Raw genomic sequence first — 15,006 nt, forward strand, 5'->3', positions numbered from 1 at the left:
ATTGATACACAATGAAATAAGCAGAACCAAGGGAACACTGTACACAGTTCCTGAAACATTGTGGGATGATCAAATGTGATAGACTTTGCTACTAATAGCAATGCAATGATCCAGGACAATTCTGAGGGACTTATGAGAAAGAACACTGTCCACATCCAGAGGAAGAACTTGGGAGTAGAAATCCAGATGAAAACATGATTTATCACTTGTTTGTTTATATGAGTATGTGATTTGGGGTTTTGGTTTTAAATTTCTACTTTTTCACAAAAATGAATAATATGGAAATGGATTTGAGTGATTATATATATATGCATATATATACATATAATATTAACTATTTCACTCTTGCTCACTCCATTTCAGTCTCGTTATCTGGCTAATCATTGTTTGAGATCAGGTGCTCGAGTTCTTAATTCACAATGATCACAGCACTGGGGTTTACAGTTGTTATTGTCCCCCCCCCCCCCCATAGTTGTTTCTGTTTCCCTTGTATTTGTTGGAGTTATAATAAACTGGTCTTCTCCCATTCCCCTGGTCATACTGTGCCTTCTGTGCCCAAGGCTGCTGCAAAGGAAGCGACGTTTGGGAGTTGCCTGCCTGCTCTGTTGGATTTGAGGTCGAGACTGTTTAAAGGTTTTTGACTTCTTCAATTTCCTTTTGCCTTATTGTTTTATCTGCATCTTTAAGTTTCTGCTTCAATTCCTTAATTTGCTCATCCTCTTCCCTCTGTTGTTCCCTACTGGTGTCATGCAAATAAGTTGCAGACTCCCTCAATTCTTCCAGGGTCATGGATTCATATCTAGGGCAGAATCGTCCAAAGAAATTTCTGATTGGGGTAGTGCAGTGGTCACTATGTCCGGGGAACCTCGAGATGGCTTTTGCCGGCCTCTACAAGGTGGTTCAGATAAATTGAGGGGTGATGGCCTGTTTCTCGGCCAATCCTTTCAAATTTGCCCCGGGAATTGGACCTGGGACAGAATGATCTTTATTGCTTCTAGGAGGTCTTCCCTAGCTTTTCTTAGGTAAGAGAGGCTGTGTGGAGTAGAAAGTCCAATGTCAGACTGAACTTCCAGCCAGTCAGTAAGTTTTGGGTCTTGCCTGGTCTTGCTAATGACTTGGGCTTGCTCTGTGGGAGTAAATAGCTCCCCTGAAAGAATCTCCATATCTGAAAAATTCGGTTCATAGAGCCTAATTGCCTGTGTTAGCTCCTTTAAACATGTGTACACCTCAAGGAAGAATTTTGACATTTGATGCCTCACTCCCTCCAAGTGTGCTGCTGTAAAGGGCTTGGGGATCTTAGGTGAGCCACCCTTGAATCTGGGTTGAGCTTAGCCCAGCCTTCAGCAGCCCTCTGATAATGGCTTCTGTGTTAGTTCCCTCGCCTGCAGTTGTTTTGTCTGTGCACCGCCCTCGTCCTTGTCCCAGGCCTTGTCTGCTTCCTTGCCTTTGTTGGCGTCCATCTTAGTAACCAGTCCCTGACATAGTTCTGTCAGCTTATCAATTTGTTTTATGGCCACCCCTAGTCGTGGGTCATCGCTGGTACTCTGCTTGCCCCAATCAGATTTAGTCCTTTCCTCAAGTGGTTAAACATTTGCCACAGGAAAATAAGCGTGGGGGCATGGGGCAGCTGGGAATGACCATGGATCCCAGCTTCTTGTCTGACCCATTCCCAGAGCTGCATTCATTGTATCACTGGCCAGAGGCAGTCAGTGAAAACATTCCGTGTGCTATCCTATAACCACGGGAATAACCGGGCCACCGTTAACAAGGATGAGCCGGCAACTAGAACTTCCTGGTACGTGTTTTGTTGCCCTCAATCCACAGAAACCTCTTCACAGGAAAAAAGCTGCATCGATGTGCTTTAAGTCTGGCCCTTTAAGAAACTCCACCCCCGCGTGAGCTGGAGTGGCCAGCTGGCTAAGCTTTTGTTGTTTCAAGATGGCCGCCCCTCCCCCAGTCAGCCCTAACTATCAACCACTTAAAGGTTCTGCCCCTGCTGTATAAAGAAGGGAGGTTGCCTTTCTTTTTAACAATGGACAGGCTTAGAGGGTTTGTCTCGCTGGAAAGATGCAATCCCCAGTGAAAGGGTGGTGAGGGAAAATATGGAGGTGGAGGGAAATGGAGATCTCTGCCTCCTTCAGTGAAGGAAAGCAGGAGATGGAGGCTATCTCCCTGGAGGAAGGAAGGAGGCTGTCTCTTCTCCTTTCTTCAGGGATGCTTTAACAGGCTGTATGCCCTCAGCCCAGGGGGAACAGAAGCTGAGGGGAAAGGTGTCTGCCTCCCCTTTCAGCTGTTTCCCCAGGAAGGTTGGTTCCCGGCCTTCCTCCGTGGAGACTGAGGCATGCCTAGTCTGGTCTTGCCACCCCCTGGCTGGGATTCAGTCCTGAATCCTGACCCCCAATGGCCCAACACCCCACTTGATGTGAAGGTAGGCCAAACCCAGATCTGACTTCACTCCACATTTATTTGAAAGGAAAGGGTAAAGGGTAAAGAGGGAAAAGGGGGGAAAGAGGTTGCCCTGCCAGGTAATATCCACAGTAGTATTCAAGAGGCTGATGCCTGTGGCCACGCCGGCCTCAGCCCTTTTCACAAACTGACTGCTCTGTTATAAACTTTCTGTCAGTGATTATCCTAACAGTTAAGTCTTAAATAGTGTAGGGAAGGTGAGGATGGCCCTAAAGGAGTCAGTAGGCTGGCTCAGCGTCTGAGAGTCCAAGCTGAAGACTTCCTCAGCATCGACAAATCTCGATGGCAGGTGAAGGAAAAACAGTAGGAAGATGTCTTTGTAGGAAATAGCTTTGGGATCAAGATCTTCTTCTTACAGCTTCAGGGGATCCTTTTTGCCACTCAAAAACTGAACCTGTTCCCTTCCAGGACTGAGTTAGAAGCCCTGGGGCCTATCGGAATCTTCCTCTGCCAATGGTTCTCCTCCCACAATCCTTTGCTGTCCAAACTGTCACCTCTGGCTGTCAGTCAAAAAGTGGGATTCCAACAAAGATCCCTTTGCCATCCTTACCACACACACACACACACACACACACACACACACACAATGTATAACCCCCCAAAAAACTATTTAGTACCTGCCTTGTGGCCCCAGTGGTGACCGGCTATATACCCAATTGATCTTATCTCAGTTGGTTTGCTTATCACTTATGGAATCAGTTGCAAGGACTGAGAACCATTTACTTCTAGGAGGATCCCTCCATTGTAAAGCAGAGGCACAATGGTGGGGTTCAGAGGACTGGGGGGCAGAGGAGAGATGGTTATAGTGATCATGACAGGAGAACTCCTTGTACCTAGAAGCCTAGACTGTCAAATATTCAACTTAAACAACAACAACAACAACAAAAAACACCCTGGAACCCCTAAGTGGCAAAAAGAGACAAGACAAGACAAAAAAAGACAAGACTGTGAATATGTATATTCACAGAACAAAGGAAAACTTTACTATTATGTAACCAGTAACTGGAACTGGGGTGATAGGTAATACCCTGCCCAATGCCCAACTCTGATGGGGGAAAAAGTCACTGATACTGTTAAACTATTTGTATTTAAGGAATCCAAACCAGGTAACTATGTAAAACTTTTTCATATGGAATTGCATATATTTTTCTTTAGTTATTGGTTGTGTGTGTGTGTTTTTTTTTTAAAGAGATGTCAGCTAAACGTTTCAAAGCACTATATCCTAATGCACTGTCAAAATGAAGAGATTCAGTTAGGTCACAAGTTTGGGGGTTACTGACAGCAACGTCAGTCCCCTGGTCAACATCTGATATTGGGAATAGAGTTGTTCTGTTTGTTCCCAGAGGTTTGAAATAGAAGCAAGAGATGGAAGTTATAGAGAGTTAGATTTCAGCTTAATGTAAGGAAAAAAAATTGAAAATAAAAGCTGCCCAAGAGTAGAATGGGCTGCCTTTGGAGGCCTGCATCACTTGAGATCTTCAAGGAAAGAAGGGATAGTCAGAGATGTTGTCATAGGGCTCTGGCTCAAATTCAGTCTCCTAAGTGGTCATATAAGCTCCCTGTGCATCCATGTCACTCACTGTCTTTAGACAAATTTCCCCTTTTCTCTTCAGTGGAATGGTTTTTCTTTGTGTTTTTTAGAATTTGATTCTTCAGGGTTTCCCCATTCCTTTTGGGCTAATTGTAGAATTCTAGTCCTCGAGAGTCTATCTAGTCTTTTTATGAAGTCTCTAAAATTTATTCCCCCTAAATTTGGGGGCCCGTGTCCTTTCCTTCTCTATCACAAACTCTGAGATAGAACAGTCATTTCTTTCCCAAGGTTCCCATCATTACAACTCTTGCAACTAATTTCCTCCTTGTTGAGAAGATCCAGAATGGAATTGTCTCCTTCTTGGTTGCATCTCTTCTTGGAAAAATGAGATTGCTTTTAAAATAAATCAAGAGATCATTAGCTGAACCTCTTTTATTGTGAGAGCTCCAGAAAGAATATGTTCAGATAACTCAAATTCCCCTTTCCTACTGTATTGTTCCTCTGTGTCAGTCTTATGATTGACTCTGTTTCTGTCCAAAGTAGTCTACCCTGATAATAATATCAGCTGTTTCTCCCTTCTTTGATCTTTATCCAAATGTCTTCTCAAAGACTTGCATCTCCCTGAAGAGTCTAGCAGATTATAAGCACTTAATGAATGTTTGGTGAATATTATTGGATTTGATGATGTGTGGATAAAGACGGCTTTCACCAAATGTCAGAAACTCACTCAATTTAATTCAACAAGCATTTATTTAAGTGACCACCATGGGCCTCATCTCTATCTATCAAAGTCTTTCTCTTCCTTCAAGGCTCAGCTTCAGGCACCACCTCCTCTGTTAAGCTTTCCCTGATGCCTTCTCCCAGCTCTGATTTCCTAGGCTATTCTGTCTAGATCACTCTTCTCCAGTCACATTCTACTTTGTAGCATATTTACTTTCATATATCACATCCTTCTTCCCTCCCCCACGCAATGAAATTTCAACTCCCAAGGATCATGCTATTTTCCCTCTATTTTTTAAACCCTTACTTTCCATCTTAAAAATGTTTTGGTTACAAGGCAGAAGAGCAGTAAGGGCTAGGAAATTATGGTTAAGTGACTTGCCCAGGATCACACAGTTAGGAAATATCTGAGACCATATTTGAACCCAGGACCTCCATCTCTAGGCCTGGCTCTCTGTCCACTGAGCCACCCAATTGCCCCCTATTTTCCCTCTTTATAGTCAGAGATCTCTGCACAGTTCCCTGCAAAGAGTGGATACTTAGTAAGTAAAGTTGAATTGTTCGTGCTATATAATTATAACAGGTGCTCAACAAATGACATAATATACATGAAGTACACCTTGAAACACCATATAAATGTTAGCTGTTATTAATAATTATTGCTATTACTTGTTTTTCAAACCCTTACCATTTGTCTTAGAGTCAATATTAAGTATTAGTTCCAAGGTAGAAGAGCATTAAGGACCAGGTAATTAGGATTAAATGACTTGCCCAGGGTCATGCAGCTAGGACGTATCTGGGGTCCAATTTGAACCCAAGTCCTCCTCATTCTAGTCCTGGCATTCTCTCTGCTGAATCACCTAAGAACCCCTGCGATTACTTGGTGATGAACTGACCAAACCCTGTTGGTCTTAGCAATGGAAAACTATGTGGGATCCCAGATAAAAGATTTCAATGGATGGAAATAGGTATCAAGTGATAACACATGTATTGCGTTGCTTGTCCACTCCAGAAGGGTGGAGGGAAGAGGAGAGGGAGAAAACATGAATGATATAATCATGGAAAAATATTTTTAAAAATAAATAAAAAAGATTTCAACTGCTCCTCCTACCTTTCTTATCCTGGTCAACCTCGTTAAAGCCCGTGGTTTCTGATGTCTGGGCTGAGCCGGCTCCAGCTCTGTAAGAATAAAGAGGAAGTGAGCAAAAACCAGGGAATAGAAAACTGAAAACTTCATCATGGGCCAACCATACTGGGTAAGGGCTCATTTGTGCACTTTGTAACCCTCCTCTCCCTTCCCAATGTCAGCGCCAGGAAGGACCTCGGACCATGCAATAGTAGAGCCAGAAAGGTTCTGACAAGCTAGAACACAGAATGTCAGTGCTGGAAGGAATCCTAGAACACGGAAAGCCACGGTTGGGAGAGTCCAAAGAATAGAGAATGTCTGAGGCAGAAGGAGTGTTGTTAGCCAGGAGAGGAACGAACCTTCAGAGCCTAGAATGACGCGGAAGGAAGGGCTGTTAGAGATCTCATGGTATAGAGTGTCAGAGGTGGAAGAGACTTGAGAAGAACGTCATGCTTAGAAGAGACCTCATGATAGAGAATGTCAGGGCTGGAAAGGGCCTGAGAGACTATTAAGTCCAACCCCCTCATTTTATCAATGGGGAAATTAAGGGCTAGAGAAGGGGGGTGATGTGCCTAAGGACACACAGCCAGATAGTGACGAATGCCCAGGCTCTACCTATGAGCTATAACATTCATGAAGTACGTAATACACATGCATAATACAGCCTATGTAGCCACACACGTGAGAACAAGGACAACGTAGATGTGTATAGCTATATAAATAATATATTTATAATGTATAATATATAATATTGAAATAATATGCCATATGCTATATGGTAAAGCAGTCTTAGGAGTCACCTAGTCCGAGTTCTTTCTTTTACAGGAAGGAAGGAAATAAGCACTTATTAAGCACCTACTATGTGCCAGACACTGTGCTTTTATAAATATTACTTCCTCTGATTCTCACAACAACTCTAGGAAGTAGGTGCAATTATTATCTCTTTTACAGTTGAGGAAACCGAGGCATAGACTTGCCCAGGGTCACACAGGCAGTAAGTATCTGAGACAAATTTTGAATTCAGGTCTTCCTGACTCCAAGTCCAGAGCTCTGTCTACTAGGCCATCTATATGAGAAATTATCTGGTTACAGCTTAGACAAGAGGGTGGAAGCAAGATTATTTGTCATGCTTCCCCAGGATGGCAAACCATCCCTAATAGGACCCTGGTCCCTAATCAGGAAGATGCCTTGTCACTTACCCCTGCAACAGGTTTGAAATCAGGGCTTCTTTGACTTTCTTCTGCTCTCTGGCTGCCCCATCTGTCTCTGGAGCTGTAAGAAAATCATAAAGAGTTCTTATCATCCATGGAGAAGCTGAGACCTGGATAGAGTGAAGGGAACAATGCTAAGAGGTCCTCAGGGCCCACAGCAGACATGGAAAGGGCTTTCTGCATGCCACTGCTCTATTCTGGGTTCTTTCTACAGCTTTACATGGAATTTTGGAGATCGAAGGGACTTCGAAGGGTATCTAGTCTCACTACTGAGAGGGAATTCACTGCTATATAAGGCATCTCAGGTCACTTTGGGGGAACTCTGGTTGCAGACAGTCTTAATTCCACGGGCCTGATATTTGCCTCTCACCTACTTCCATTCATTGCTTGCTCCTAGATCTGTCCTCTTGGGTTAAGAAAACCAGACCAAACTGCTATTGTACAAGATGCCCTCCAGGTGTTTGGAGGGAATGGTCATGCCCTTGTTAAATATTTTCTTTCCACCTCAATTCATCCAAATGAAATAATAGCTGGCATTTATATAGTCCTTTAAGGTTTGTGAGCACCTTACAAATAGTCTCTCATTTTATCTGCAAAGCAATCCTCGGAGGTAGGCACTATTATTATCCCCATTTTCCAGATGAGAAAGTGGTTAAGAAACTTACCCAGAATCACATCACTAATAAATAATCAAGGCCAAACTTGAACTTAGATCTTCTGACTGCAAGGTCACACTTCTGTCCACTCTGTCACCCTAGCATCTAGCTTCTAGCATCCTGCCATGCCGTGGCTTCCGGTCCCCTCCTGTTCTCTGTAGGGTGACCCATCTTGGTCACCTCTTCAGAACACATGAGTTTATCAACATCCTGCTGAAATGCAGCTCCCAGAACTGGACCATGATTTGAACCCAGCTCCACTGATTCCAAAATATACTCTTGGTTTGTAACTATAAGGCTAATCTTCTATCACGGGCTCCATTCCTGTTTCCCTGTCCTTTAATACTTCACTTGGGGATATCTGCTTTCTCTCGTCCCTCTTGAATTATGGCCCCGACTCTACTGTTCCTGACTGTGGCTATCTGAGCTGGCTAGGGAACCGACCTCTCCACTGTCCAGGTACCCCAGGGCCTGGACTCACCGTCTGTGACTTTCAGGGTGGCAGAGCAGATGGACTGCCCGGCCCCATTCGTGGCAATGCACGTGTAGGAACCCTCATGCTGTTTCCCTATGTCCAGGAGGATGAGGCTGTGCTGAAGGTTGGAGCTGGCCACCTTGTAGCCTGGAGTGTCAGCTTGGATCCAGAGGACATTTTCATTGGCTTCTTCCTTTAGCCAGTTCACTGTTGGAGGAGGCTGCCCTATGGGAGACATGTGAAAGAATGACTCCCCTGACCCCAAACCAGTCAAATCAATTCTGAAGGAATCTTTTATTTTATTTTTATTATTTTATTGAGTTTTGTAAAATATCCCTTTGATAATGTGGCATAGCATTAAAACTGTACATTAATTTTAGTGGTGTTATTTTTATTATATTGGAACAGCCTAGGCATGAACACAATATTCCTTCAACTACAGTCCTAGTCAACAAACATTTATTAAATTCCTACTACATGCCAAGCCCTGCGCTAATCTGTTTAAGTTTTTCTTTATTTCTTTAAGGAGCACTTTGTAATTGAATCTATATGTCTTTTGTGTGCTTTGCTAGATTGATCCCCAGATATTCTGTACTTTTGCAGTCAACTCAATGAACACTCGTGTGTTCATTGTAATAACTCATGTTTCTAGAGCAATTTAAGATTTACAAAGCAATTCTTCAAAACATCCCTTGAAGCAGGCCAGGCAAATATTATCATCTTTATTTTACAGATGAGTAAAACCAAAGAAAATTGATAAAGTGCCTTGTCCATGGTCATGCAGCTAGTACCCAAGTTGGAATTTGAATTTAGGTCCCTTGACTCCAAGCCCAGTGTTCTGTCCACAGCACTATGTTGCCTTATTGAGTGCTTGCTATGTGCCTGTGGGATACAGTGGCAAGAACTCTGGAGTTGGAAGATCTGACTCCAATCCTCATTAGCTCTATGATCCTAAGTATGTCATTGCCATTCTCTGAACCTCCATCTTCTCTGTAAAATGGGAAGAAAAATGCTAAGCTCTAACTCTTAGAGAGAAGGGGCCCTCACCTCATCCTGGAGAGCCCTTAAAGGTGGGGAGGCTTCCTAGCTTCCTTGGCTTTCCTTAACTCTCAGCTAAAGCCTTATTTTCAGCAAGAAGCCCTCCTGGATTGCCCTCAATGCCAATAACCTATATTTGTCTTGTCTGGGCATAATGTTTGTATGTTGCCTTCCCCATTAAACAGTGAGCTCCTTGACAGCAGGCTGATTTTTGGTTTTCTTTGTATCCTCATAGTGGGAACACAGTGCCTGGCACAGAAGAGGCATCTAATAATAAATGTGAGTTGTTGGAGGCCCAGTCAGACCTGTCAGGTTGCTGGAAGAGCTCTTCAAAGTCACTTTCATGCCATGATGAGGCATCAGGAGACATCAGAGGAAGAGGGAGAGAGACAGAGAGAGAGACAGAGAGGCAAAGAGAAAGACAGAGAGACAGAGAGAGACAGAGACACAGTGAGAAAGAGAGACAGAGACAAAGACAGAGAAAGACAGAGAGAAAGGGAAGGAGAGAGAACGAACATATATCTCTATAGACAGATAGGATAGGAATATAGAGTACTTTACATCCCTCTAGAACACTCACTTATCATGAAATATTTTACAGCTATGTACAGTCATACTTTATCCTTCTGCCAAACACTGTGGACTTCCTGAGGGTAGGAATTCCCTTATATAAACTTTGGACCTTCCTCAAGGATGAACACAATAGGTGCTTACTAAATGTCTGTTGAATAAATGAATGAGTAGGAACCATACTATATGAACCACATGGGTCTTCATGATTTATGAAAAACTTTTTTCATGACAGCCCTATGCAAGTATTGGTGCCTTCCTTTTAGGAATGAGAAAATGGAGGCTCAAAGATAGTTGATGTCCTTTGCTCTGATCAGACCCCCAATAGGGGCTCTGATCAATAGAGGCCTGTTCAGTTCTGGGCACAATATTTTAGGGAAGACACAGATAATCAGGAACATATCCCCCAAAAGGCAACCAGAATGGCTTTAGACTGAAGAACATGACAATGGGGGCCCTAGGATCCCAGTTATCCAGAACTCACTTTAACTTTGATCTCAGAGATGAGGTCGAGAGCCTTCACCCCCCTCCAAGACTTCCCATTTCACTTTGGGGTGGTTCTAATAGTTATAACTGTCAATTACAATTTATGTGACCTTGGAAAAGTCACATGACCTCTTTAAGACTCAGTTTCCTCAGCTGTGAAATAAAGACAATGCACTTTCTACATCACAGAGCTGTCAGAAGGGAAGTAGCTATAAGTTGTACAGTGCTATAGGAATGGGATTTCATCTTATTCCTTTACCTTCAACTTTCACTGAGAGGGTGATGCTAGAGCCCTTCTTCACTTTCTTATTGGTAAATCTTTCCAGGAACCTTGGAGGCACAAGTTGTTCATGAAAATCTAGAAAGAAGAATAGCCACCGGGAATGTCAGACTTCTAAGATGATCAGTGAATAACAAAGAATGGTTTTCCTTTGCCTAGGCTGGTCCCACCTCTTTCATGTTGCCTTCCCTGACTGCTCCAGTCCACATTCCCCCTTTTCCAGCCTCCAGTACTGATGACAACATTTTTTGCTCAGATCTAGAACCTAATTCTGTGCCTGCCACTCCTCCTATCTTTGAAGGCTCAGATGAAGTCCCACCTCTTCTGTGACATCCTCCCTCCATCATCCTGGCTCTGGTTAATCTCCTCCACTAAACTGCTAGTTTGTACTTTGAGTCTAAAGTACCAGGATTGAGTGTTTGTTTATATCTTTGCTTTTTATTATTCTCTTTCCTCTGTGGGTGGGGCAGATTATTTCAAGGACAATGAAAAATGCATGATGGGTATAAGTATGCAGCAGCACAAAATTGATGATGGTGCCTCTTGGAAGAGGCTTGAAGGATAGATAGCACTGAGGATATGAAGGACAAGAGGCAGATGTGTGTTGGGACTGAGAGGTAACATCTGGATGTTACTCCATTGGGAACCATGGAATATATATATATATATTTTTATTTAAACCCTTACCTTCTGCCTTGGAATCAATACTGTGTATATTGGTTCCAAGGCAGAAGAGTGGTAAGGGTTAGGCAATGGGGGTCAAGTGACTTGCCCAGGGTCACACAACTGGGAAGTGTCTGAGGCCAGATTTGAACCTAGGACCTCCCAGCTCTAGGCCTGGCTCTCAATCCACTGAGCTACCCAGATGCCCAGCTGCCCCTGGGAACCATGGAATATTAAAAGAATTAGAAGAGGGTGTCCAGTGTGTTGGGTAAGCCTTATCTCTCTCTTTATCCTTCTGTTCCTATCCTTATTCCTGTCCCTAACCTTATCCCTCTTTTGTTTCTAAATTTTATCTCTCTCTCAATGCATTGCACAGGACTCTGCACAGAGCAGGTGCTAAATAAATGTTTGTGGAATGAATTCTATTATCTTCTTTGCCCACTTGATTTTTTTTCTTACCTGAATCTATCTTCTTCTCTGGTTCATTGGGACCTTGACAATAACAAATAAGAAATGCAGTCAACAACATGAGTCTCCCCAAGTTCCCCCTCTCCCTTTATTTGTGTAGGTGGGATATAGTGGCAAAAAGGAAGTAGCATGGCTTAGTGAATCACTGCCTTGTCACGGCAGACAGGCTTGTGTAGCTCAATGAGACTATGAGCTATGGAGTGTGGTCACGTGGAGAATTCTGACAAAAGGTGACCAGTTGGAAAAGGAAATGGTAAACCACTCCAGTATCTTTGCCAAGAACACCGCATGGACACGAAGCAATGAACGTGAGCTTGGGCAGACTTTGGGAGATAGTGAAGGACAGAAGGGCCTGGTGTGCTATGGGCCACAGAGTCACGAAGAATGGGCCATGATGTGAATGGCGGAACCACTCCAAGGACCCTTGGGTATCCAGACTGCCACACAGGACTCCTTTGTGAATTTGTTAGTAACTGAATTCTGCTGATAGATATGGGGTTACTTTTGGTCTTTAGCCATGCTAAGGACTTCACACACACACACACACACACACACACACACACGTTCCCTTCTAAAAAGACAAACAATGACAAAGATGCTGGGTCAAAGGTCCCATGCAGGCAGTGCTAGAGCCCTAGGACTGACTAACTTACTCTGGACCAGCAGCCGGGCAGAGGAGTAGGCAGAGCCCGCAGCATTCCTGATATAGGCAGAATACTCTCCAGCATCTTCCTTTGTGATATTGTGGATTTCTAGAGTGTGAACTGTCTTCTTATCAGTTTTGAGGATCCGAGAGGAGGGAGATAAGGGTTGCCCATCCTTGAACCAGTAGAGGCGGGGCATTGGGTACCCTGAAATTAGAGAGTACACTCAAGACCCAAACCTGGGGGGAAGCAGGTCTCTAGAAAAGGCATGTATAGGGTCTAAAATCTGGGGCAGCCACCTCTTGTTCATCAAAGTCAAGCAGTGGGCAGGAAAGGAGACATAGATCCTGCTTTTCTCTATCAAAATATTCCCTATTAGTCACTAGGAATATTATAACCAATCAATAATTATTCATTCAAAATTATTAGGAAGAATTATTAAGAAGAGTAACAAAGGCTATTTGACTGTAGATGAGTCATTTCCCTTCTCTGGACGTCAGTCCCCTCATTTGTAAAACAGAGTATTGGAGTAAATGAGCTCTAACATCCCCCTCAACTGTGACATTCTGTGTTCTAGGTTCCTTTCAGCCTGGATAGTCTTCAAACTGAAATGGTCGAATTTCAGGGCAGGGTTAAATCAGAGTAAGATTTGGGGGTAGGGAGGACCACTCTGTCCTCACTTGCATCACCCCAAGAAACAACTACTCCCTTCACCTACGAACCAGGCTGACCTTGCATACAGTTCACTTGAGGAGATTGCCACAATTCAGTCTATTAACAGCAGAAAGCCAGACTCCTAGAACATCCCTCCATACTTTACTGCTCTCTGGGAGTCCTTGGGCAGACATCTTGGAAGGTATGGTGTGGAAAGTCTCCTATCATGGAGGTTCCGTCCTCACCTTTGACCTTGAGGTGGAATTTAGCCAGCCGGGCACCCGGGGCCACCTGGATGTCCTGGAGCTCCTCTAGAATTTGGGGCAGCTGACCATCCTCTGCAGTTGACTCTGCACCTTCTTGTTCTCGGCTGAGGGGTGATTTGTTAGCATGAATCACAAGAGGCAGTCCAGAAAAGTGACCCACCGACCCCAACCCCAGAGAGGAAAGGAAACAGAAAATCAGGGTTCTGGAGAAGAGGGTGGCTGGGGGTGGGGTCATGGCTAGGTGGGATTGATAAGGGTGAAATGGAGACAAATATGGGTTTTTTACCAGACAGTGAGGGATGATTTCTTGTTTATCATTTAACCAACCCCTGGGAAATATTTGTTAAGTGAATAAATGAAATCCTCCTCTAACAGGTCATTGAGGTATGGAGCTGACTCTGGTTTCCCAAGACTGTGTCAGCTACAGGTTCTCTTGAGATGGAGATGCTGTGAATGTGATTCTGATGGCATGCTCTCTGCTGCCCTAGGTTCAAATCTGGCCTCAGACACTTCCCAGCTGTGTGACCCTGGGTAAGTCACTTAATTCCCATTGCCCAGACCTTACTGCTCTTCTGCCTTGGAGCTAATACACAGTATTGATTCCAAGAGAGAAAGTGAGGGTTTAAAAAAACAAACAAACAAACAACAACAACAACAAAATTAAAAAAAAAAAGGGGGGGGGGCAGCTGAGTGGCTCAGTGGATTGAGAGCCAGGCCCAGAGACAGGAAGTCCTGGGTTCAAATCTGGCCTCAGACACTCCCTAGCTATGTGACCCTGGGCAAGTCCCTTAACCCCCATTGCCTAGCCCTTACCACTATTCTGCCTTGGAACCAATACCTAGTATTGATTCCAAGATGGAAGGTGAGGGTTTAAAATAATAATAATAATAAAAATAGGGCTGGCCTAGCTAAGTAGAGAGAAACCCATCACCAACTCCTTAGCCACTAGGAGGTCATTGCTATTCTATGGTCCTGATTGTTGTACTGGTACCTAGGATAAATTAAAAGAACCCAAGAGAGAGCTCCAGTCCATTGGATAGGTAGAAGGTACCCCCTAATCCCCAACCCCTGCACCATGGAGGAGTAATGGAAAGAAATGAATAAGAACTGACTGAGGGGCAGCTAGGTGGCTCAGTGGATTGAGAGCCAGGACTGAAGGTTCAAGGTTCAAATCTATCCTCAGAAACTTCCTAGCTGTGGGACCCTGGGCAAATCACTTAACGCCTTCTGCCTTGGAACTAATAATATACAGTATTCGTTTTATGGTAAGAATTTAAAAGAAAAAAGAGGAACTTCATGGAATCAGGAGGTGGTGATGGCCTGATTTTTTTTTTAATAGAGGAAATGCCAGCATTATTGGGATCATGAATGCATTGAAATAAGAATTAATGAATGGCAGCCTGAGGCTGAATTTAGGGCAGACAAGCAGACCTAGGACTGAGTGGGAGGACAATATTGCAGATTAGACTTTCTTTTCTCTGAACACTGTTTGACAGTCCCCTCTGTTGGATCATTCTCAGTTTCTGGGACCCTAATCATGGGAATGACTCATAGAGAGTTGTGAGGAAATGCCAAATCCTCCTCTTCCTTCTCTGTGTTCTGGATTCTAAGCTGTTTTTCAGCTCTGACAAGTTTGTCAGTTTTGGAAGTAAAATGATGGAATTTCCTCCTCCTCATCTCCTTCTTCTTTTTCCTTTTCATCATCATTATATACGATAAGATCATCCCAAACCCCAGGCATCTAGCTTGCTA

The 15,006-nt window shown here is 43.8% G+C and overlaps 1 protein-coding gene across 35 annotated transcripts in view; it reads right to left on the reverse strand.

Annotated features, from left to right (window-relative positions):
* Positions 1-15,006, reverse strand: part of OBSCN (obscurin, cytoskeletal calmodulin and titin-interacting RhoGEF) — a 328,849-nt gene that overhangs the window by 98,045 nt on the left and 215,798 nt on the right. For all 35 annotated transcript variants that reach the window (XR_008913488.1, XM_056805136.1, XM_056805153.1 and 32 more), the window contains 7 exons: positions 13,234-13,358; positions 12,344-12,541; positions 11,682-11,714; positions 10,539-10,637; positions 8,192-8,410; positions 7,043-7,115; positions 5,829-5,896 (listed from right to left, as the gene is read on the reverse strand). Coding sequence is in view for 34 of the 35 variants with exons in the window: in XM_056805136.1 (XP_056661114.1) it covers positions 5,829-5,896; positions 7,043-7,115; positions 8,192-8,410; positions 10,539-10,637; positions 11,682-11,714; positions 12,344-12,541; positions 13,234-13,358 (815 nt within the window). In the remaining variant the exon portion in view is untranslated. The remainder of the gene's footprint in view (positions 1-5,828; positions 5,897-7,042; positions 7,116-8,191; positions 8,411-10,538; positions 10,638-11,681; positions 11,715-12,343; positions 12,542-13,233; positions 13,359-15,006) is intronic.

The sequence above is a fragment of the Monodelphis domestica genome, chromosome 7, assembly GCF_027887165.1.
Source record: "Monodelphis domestica isolate mMonDom1 chromosome 7, mMonDom1.pri, whole genome shotgun sequence".
NCBI lineage: Eukaryota > Metazoa > Chordata > Mammalia > Didelphimorphia > Didelphidae > Monodelphis > Monodelphis domestica.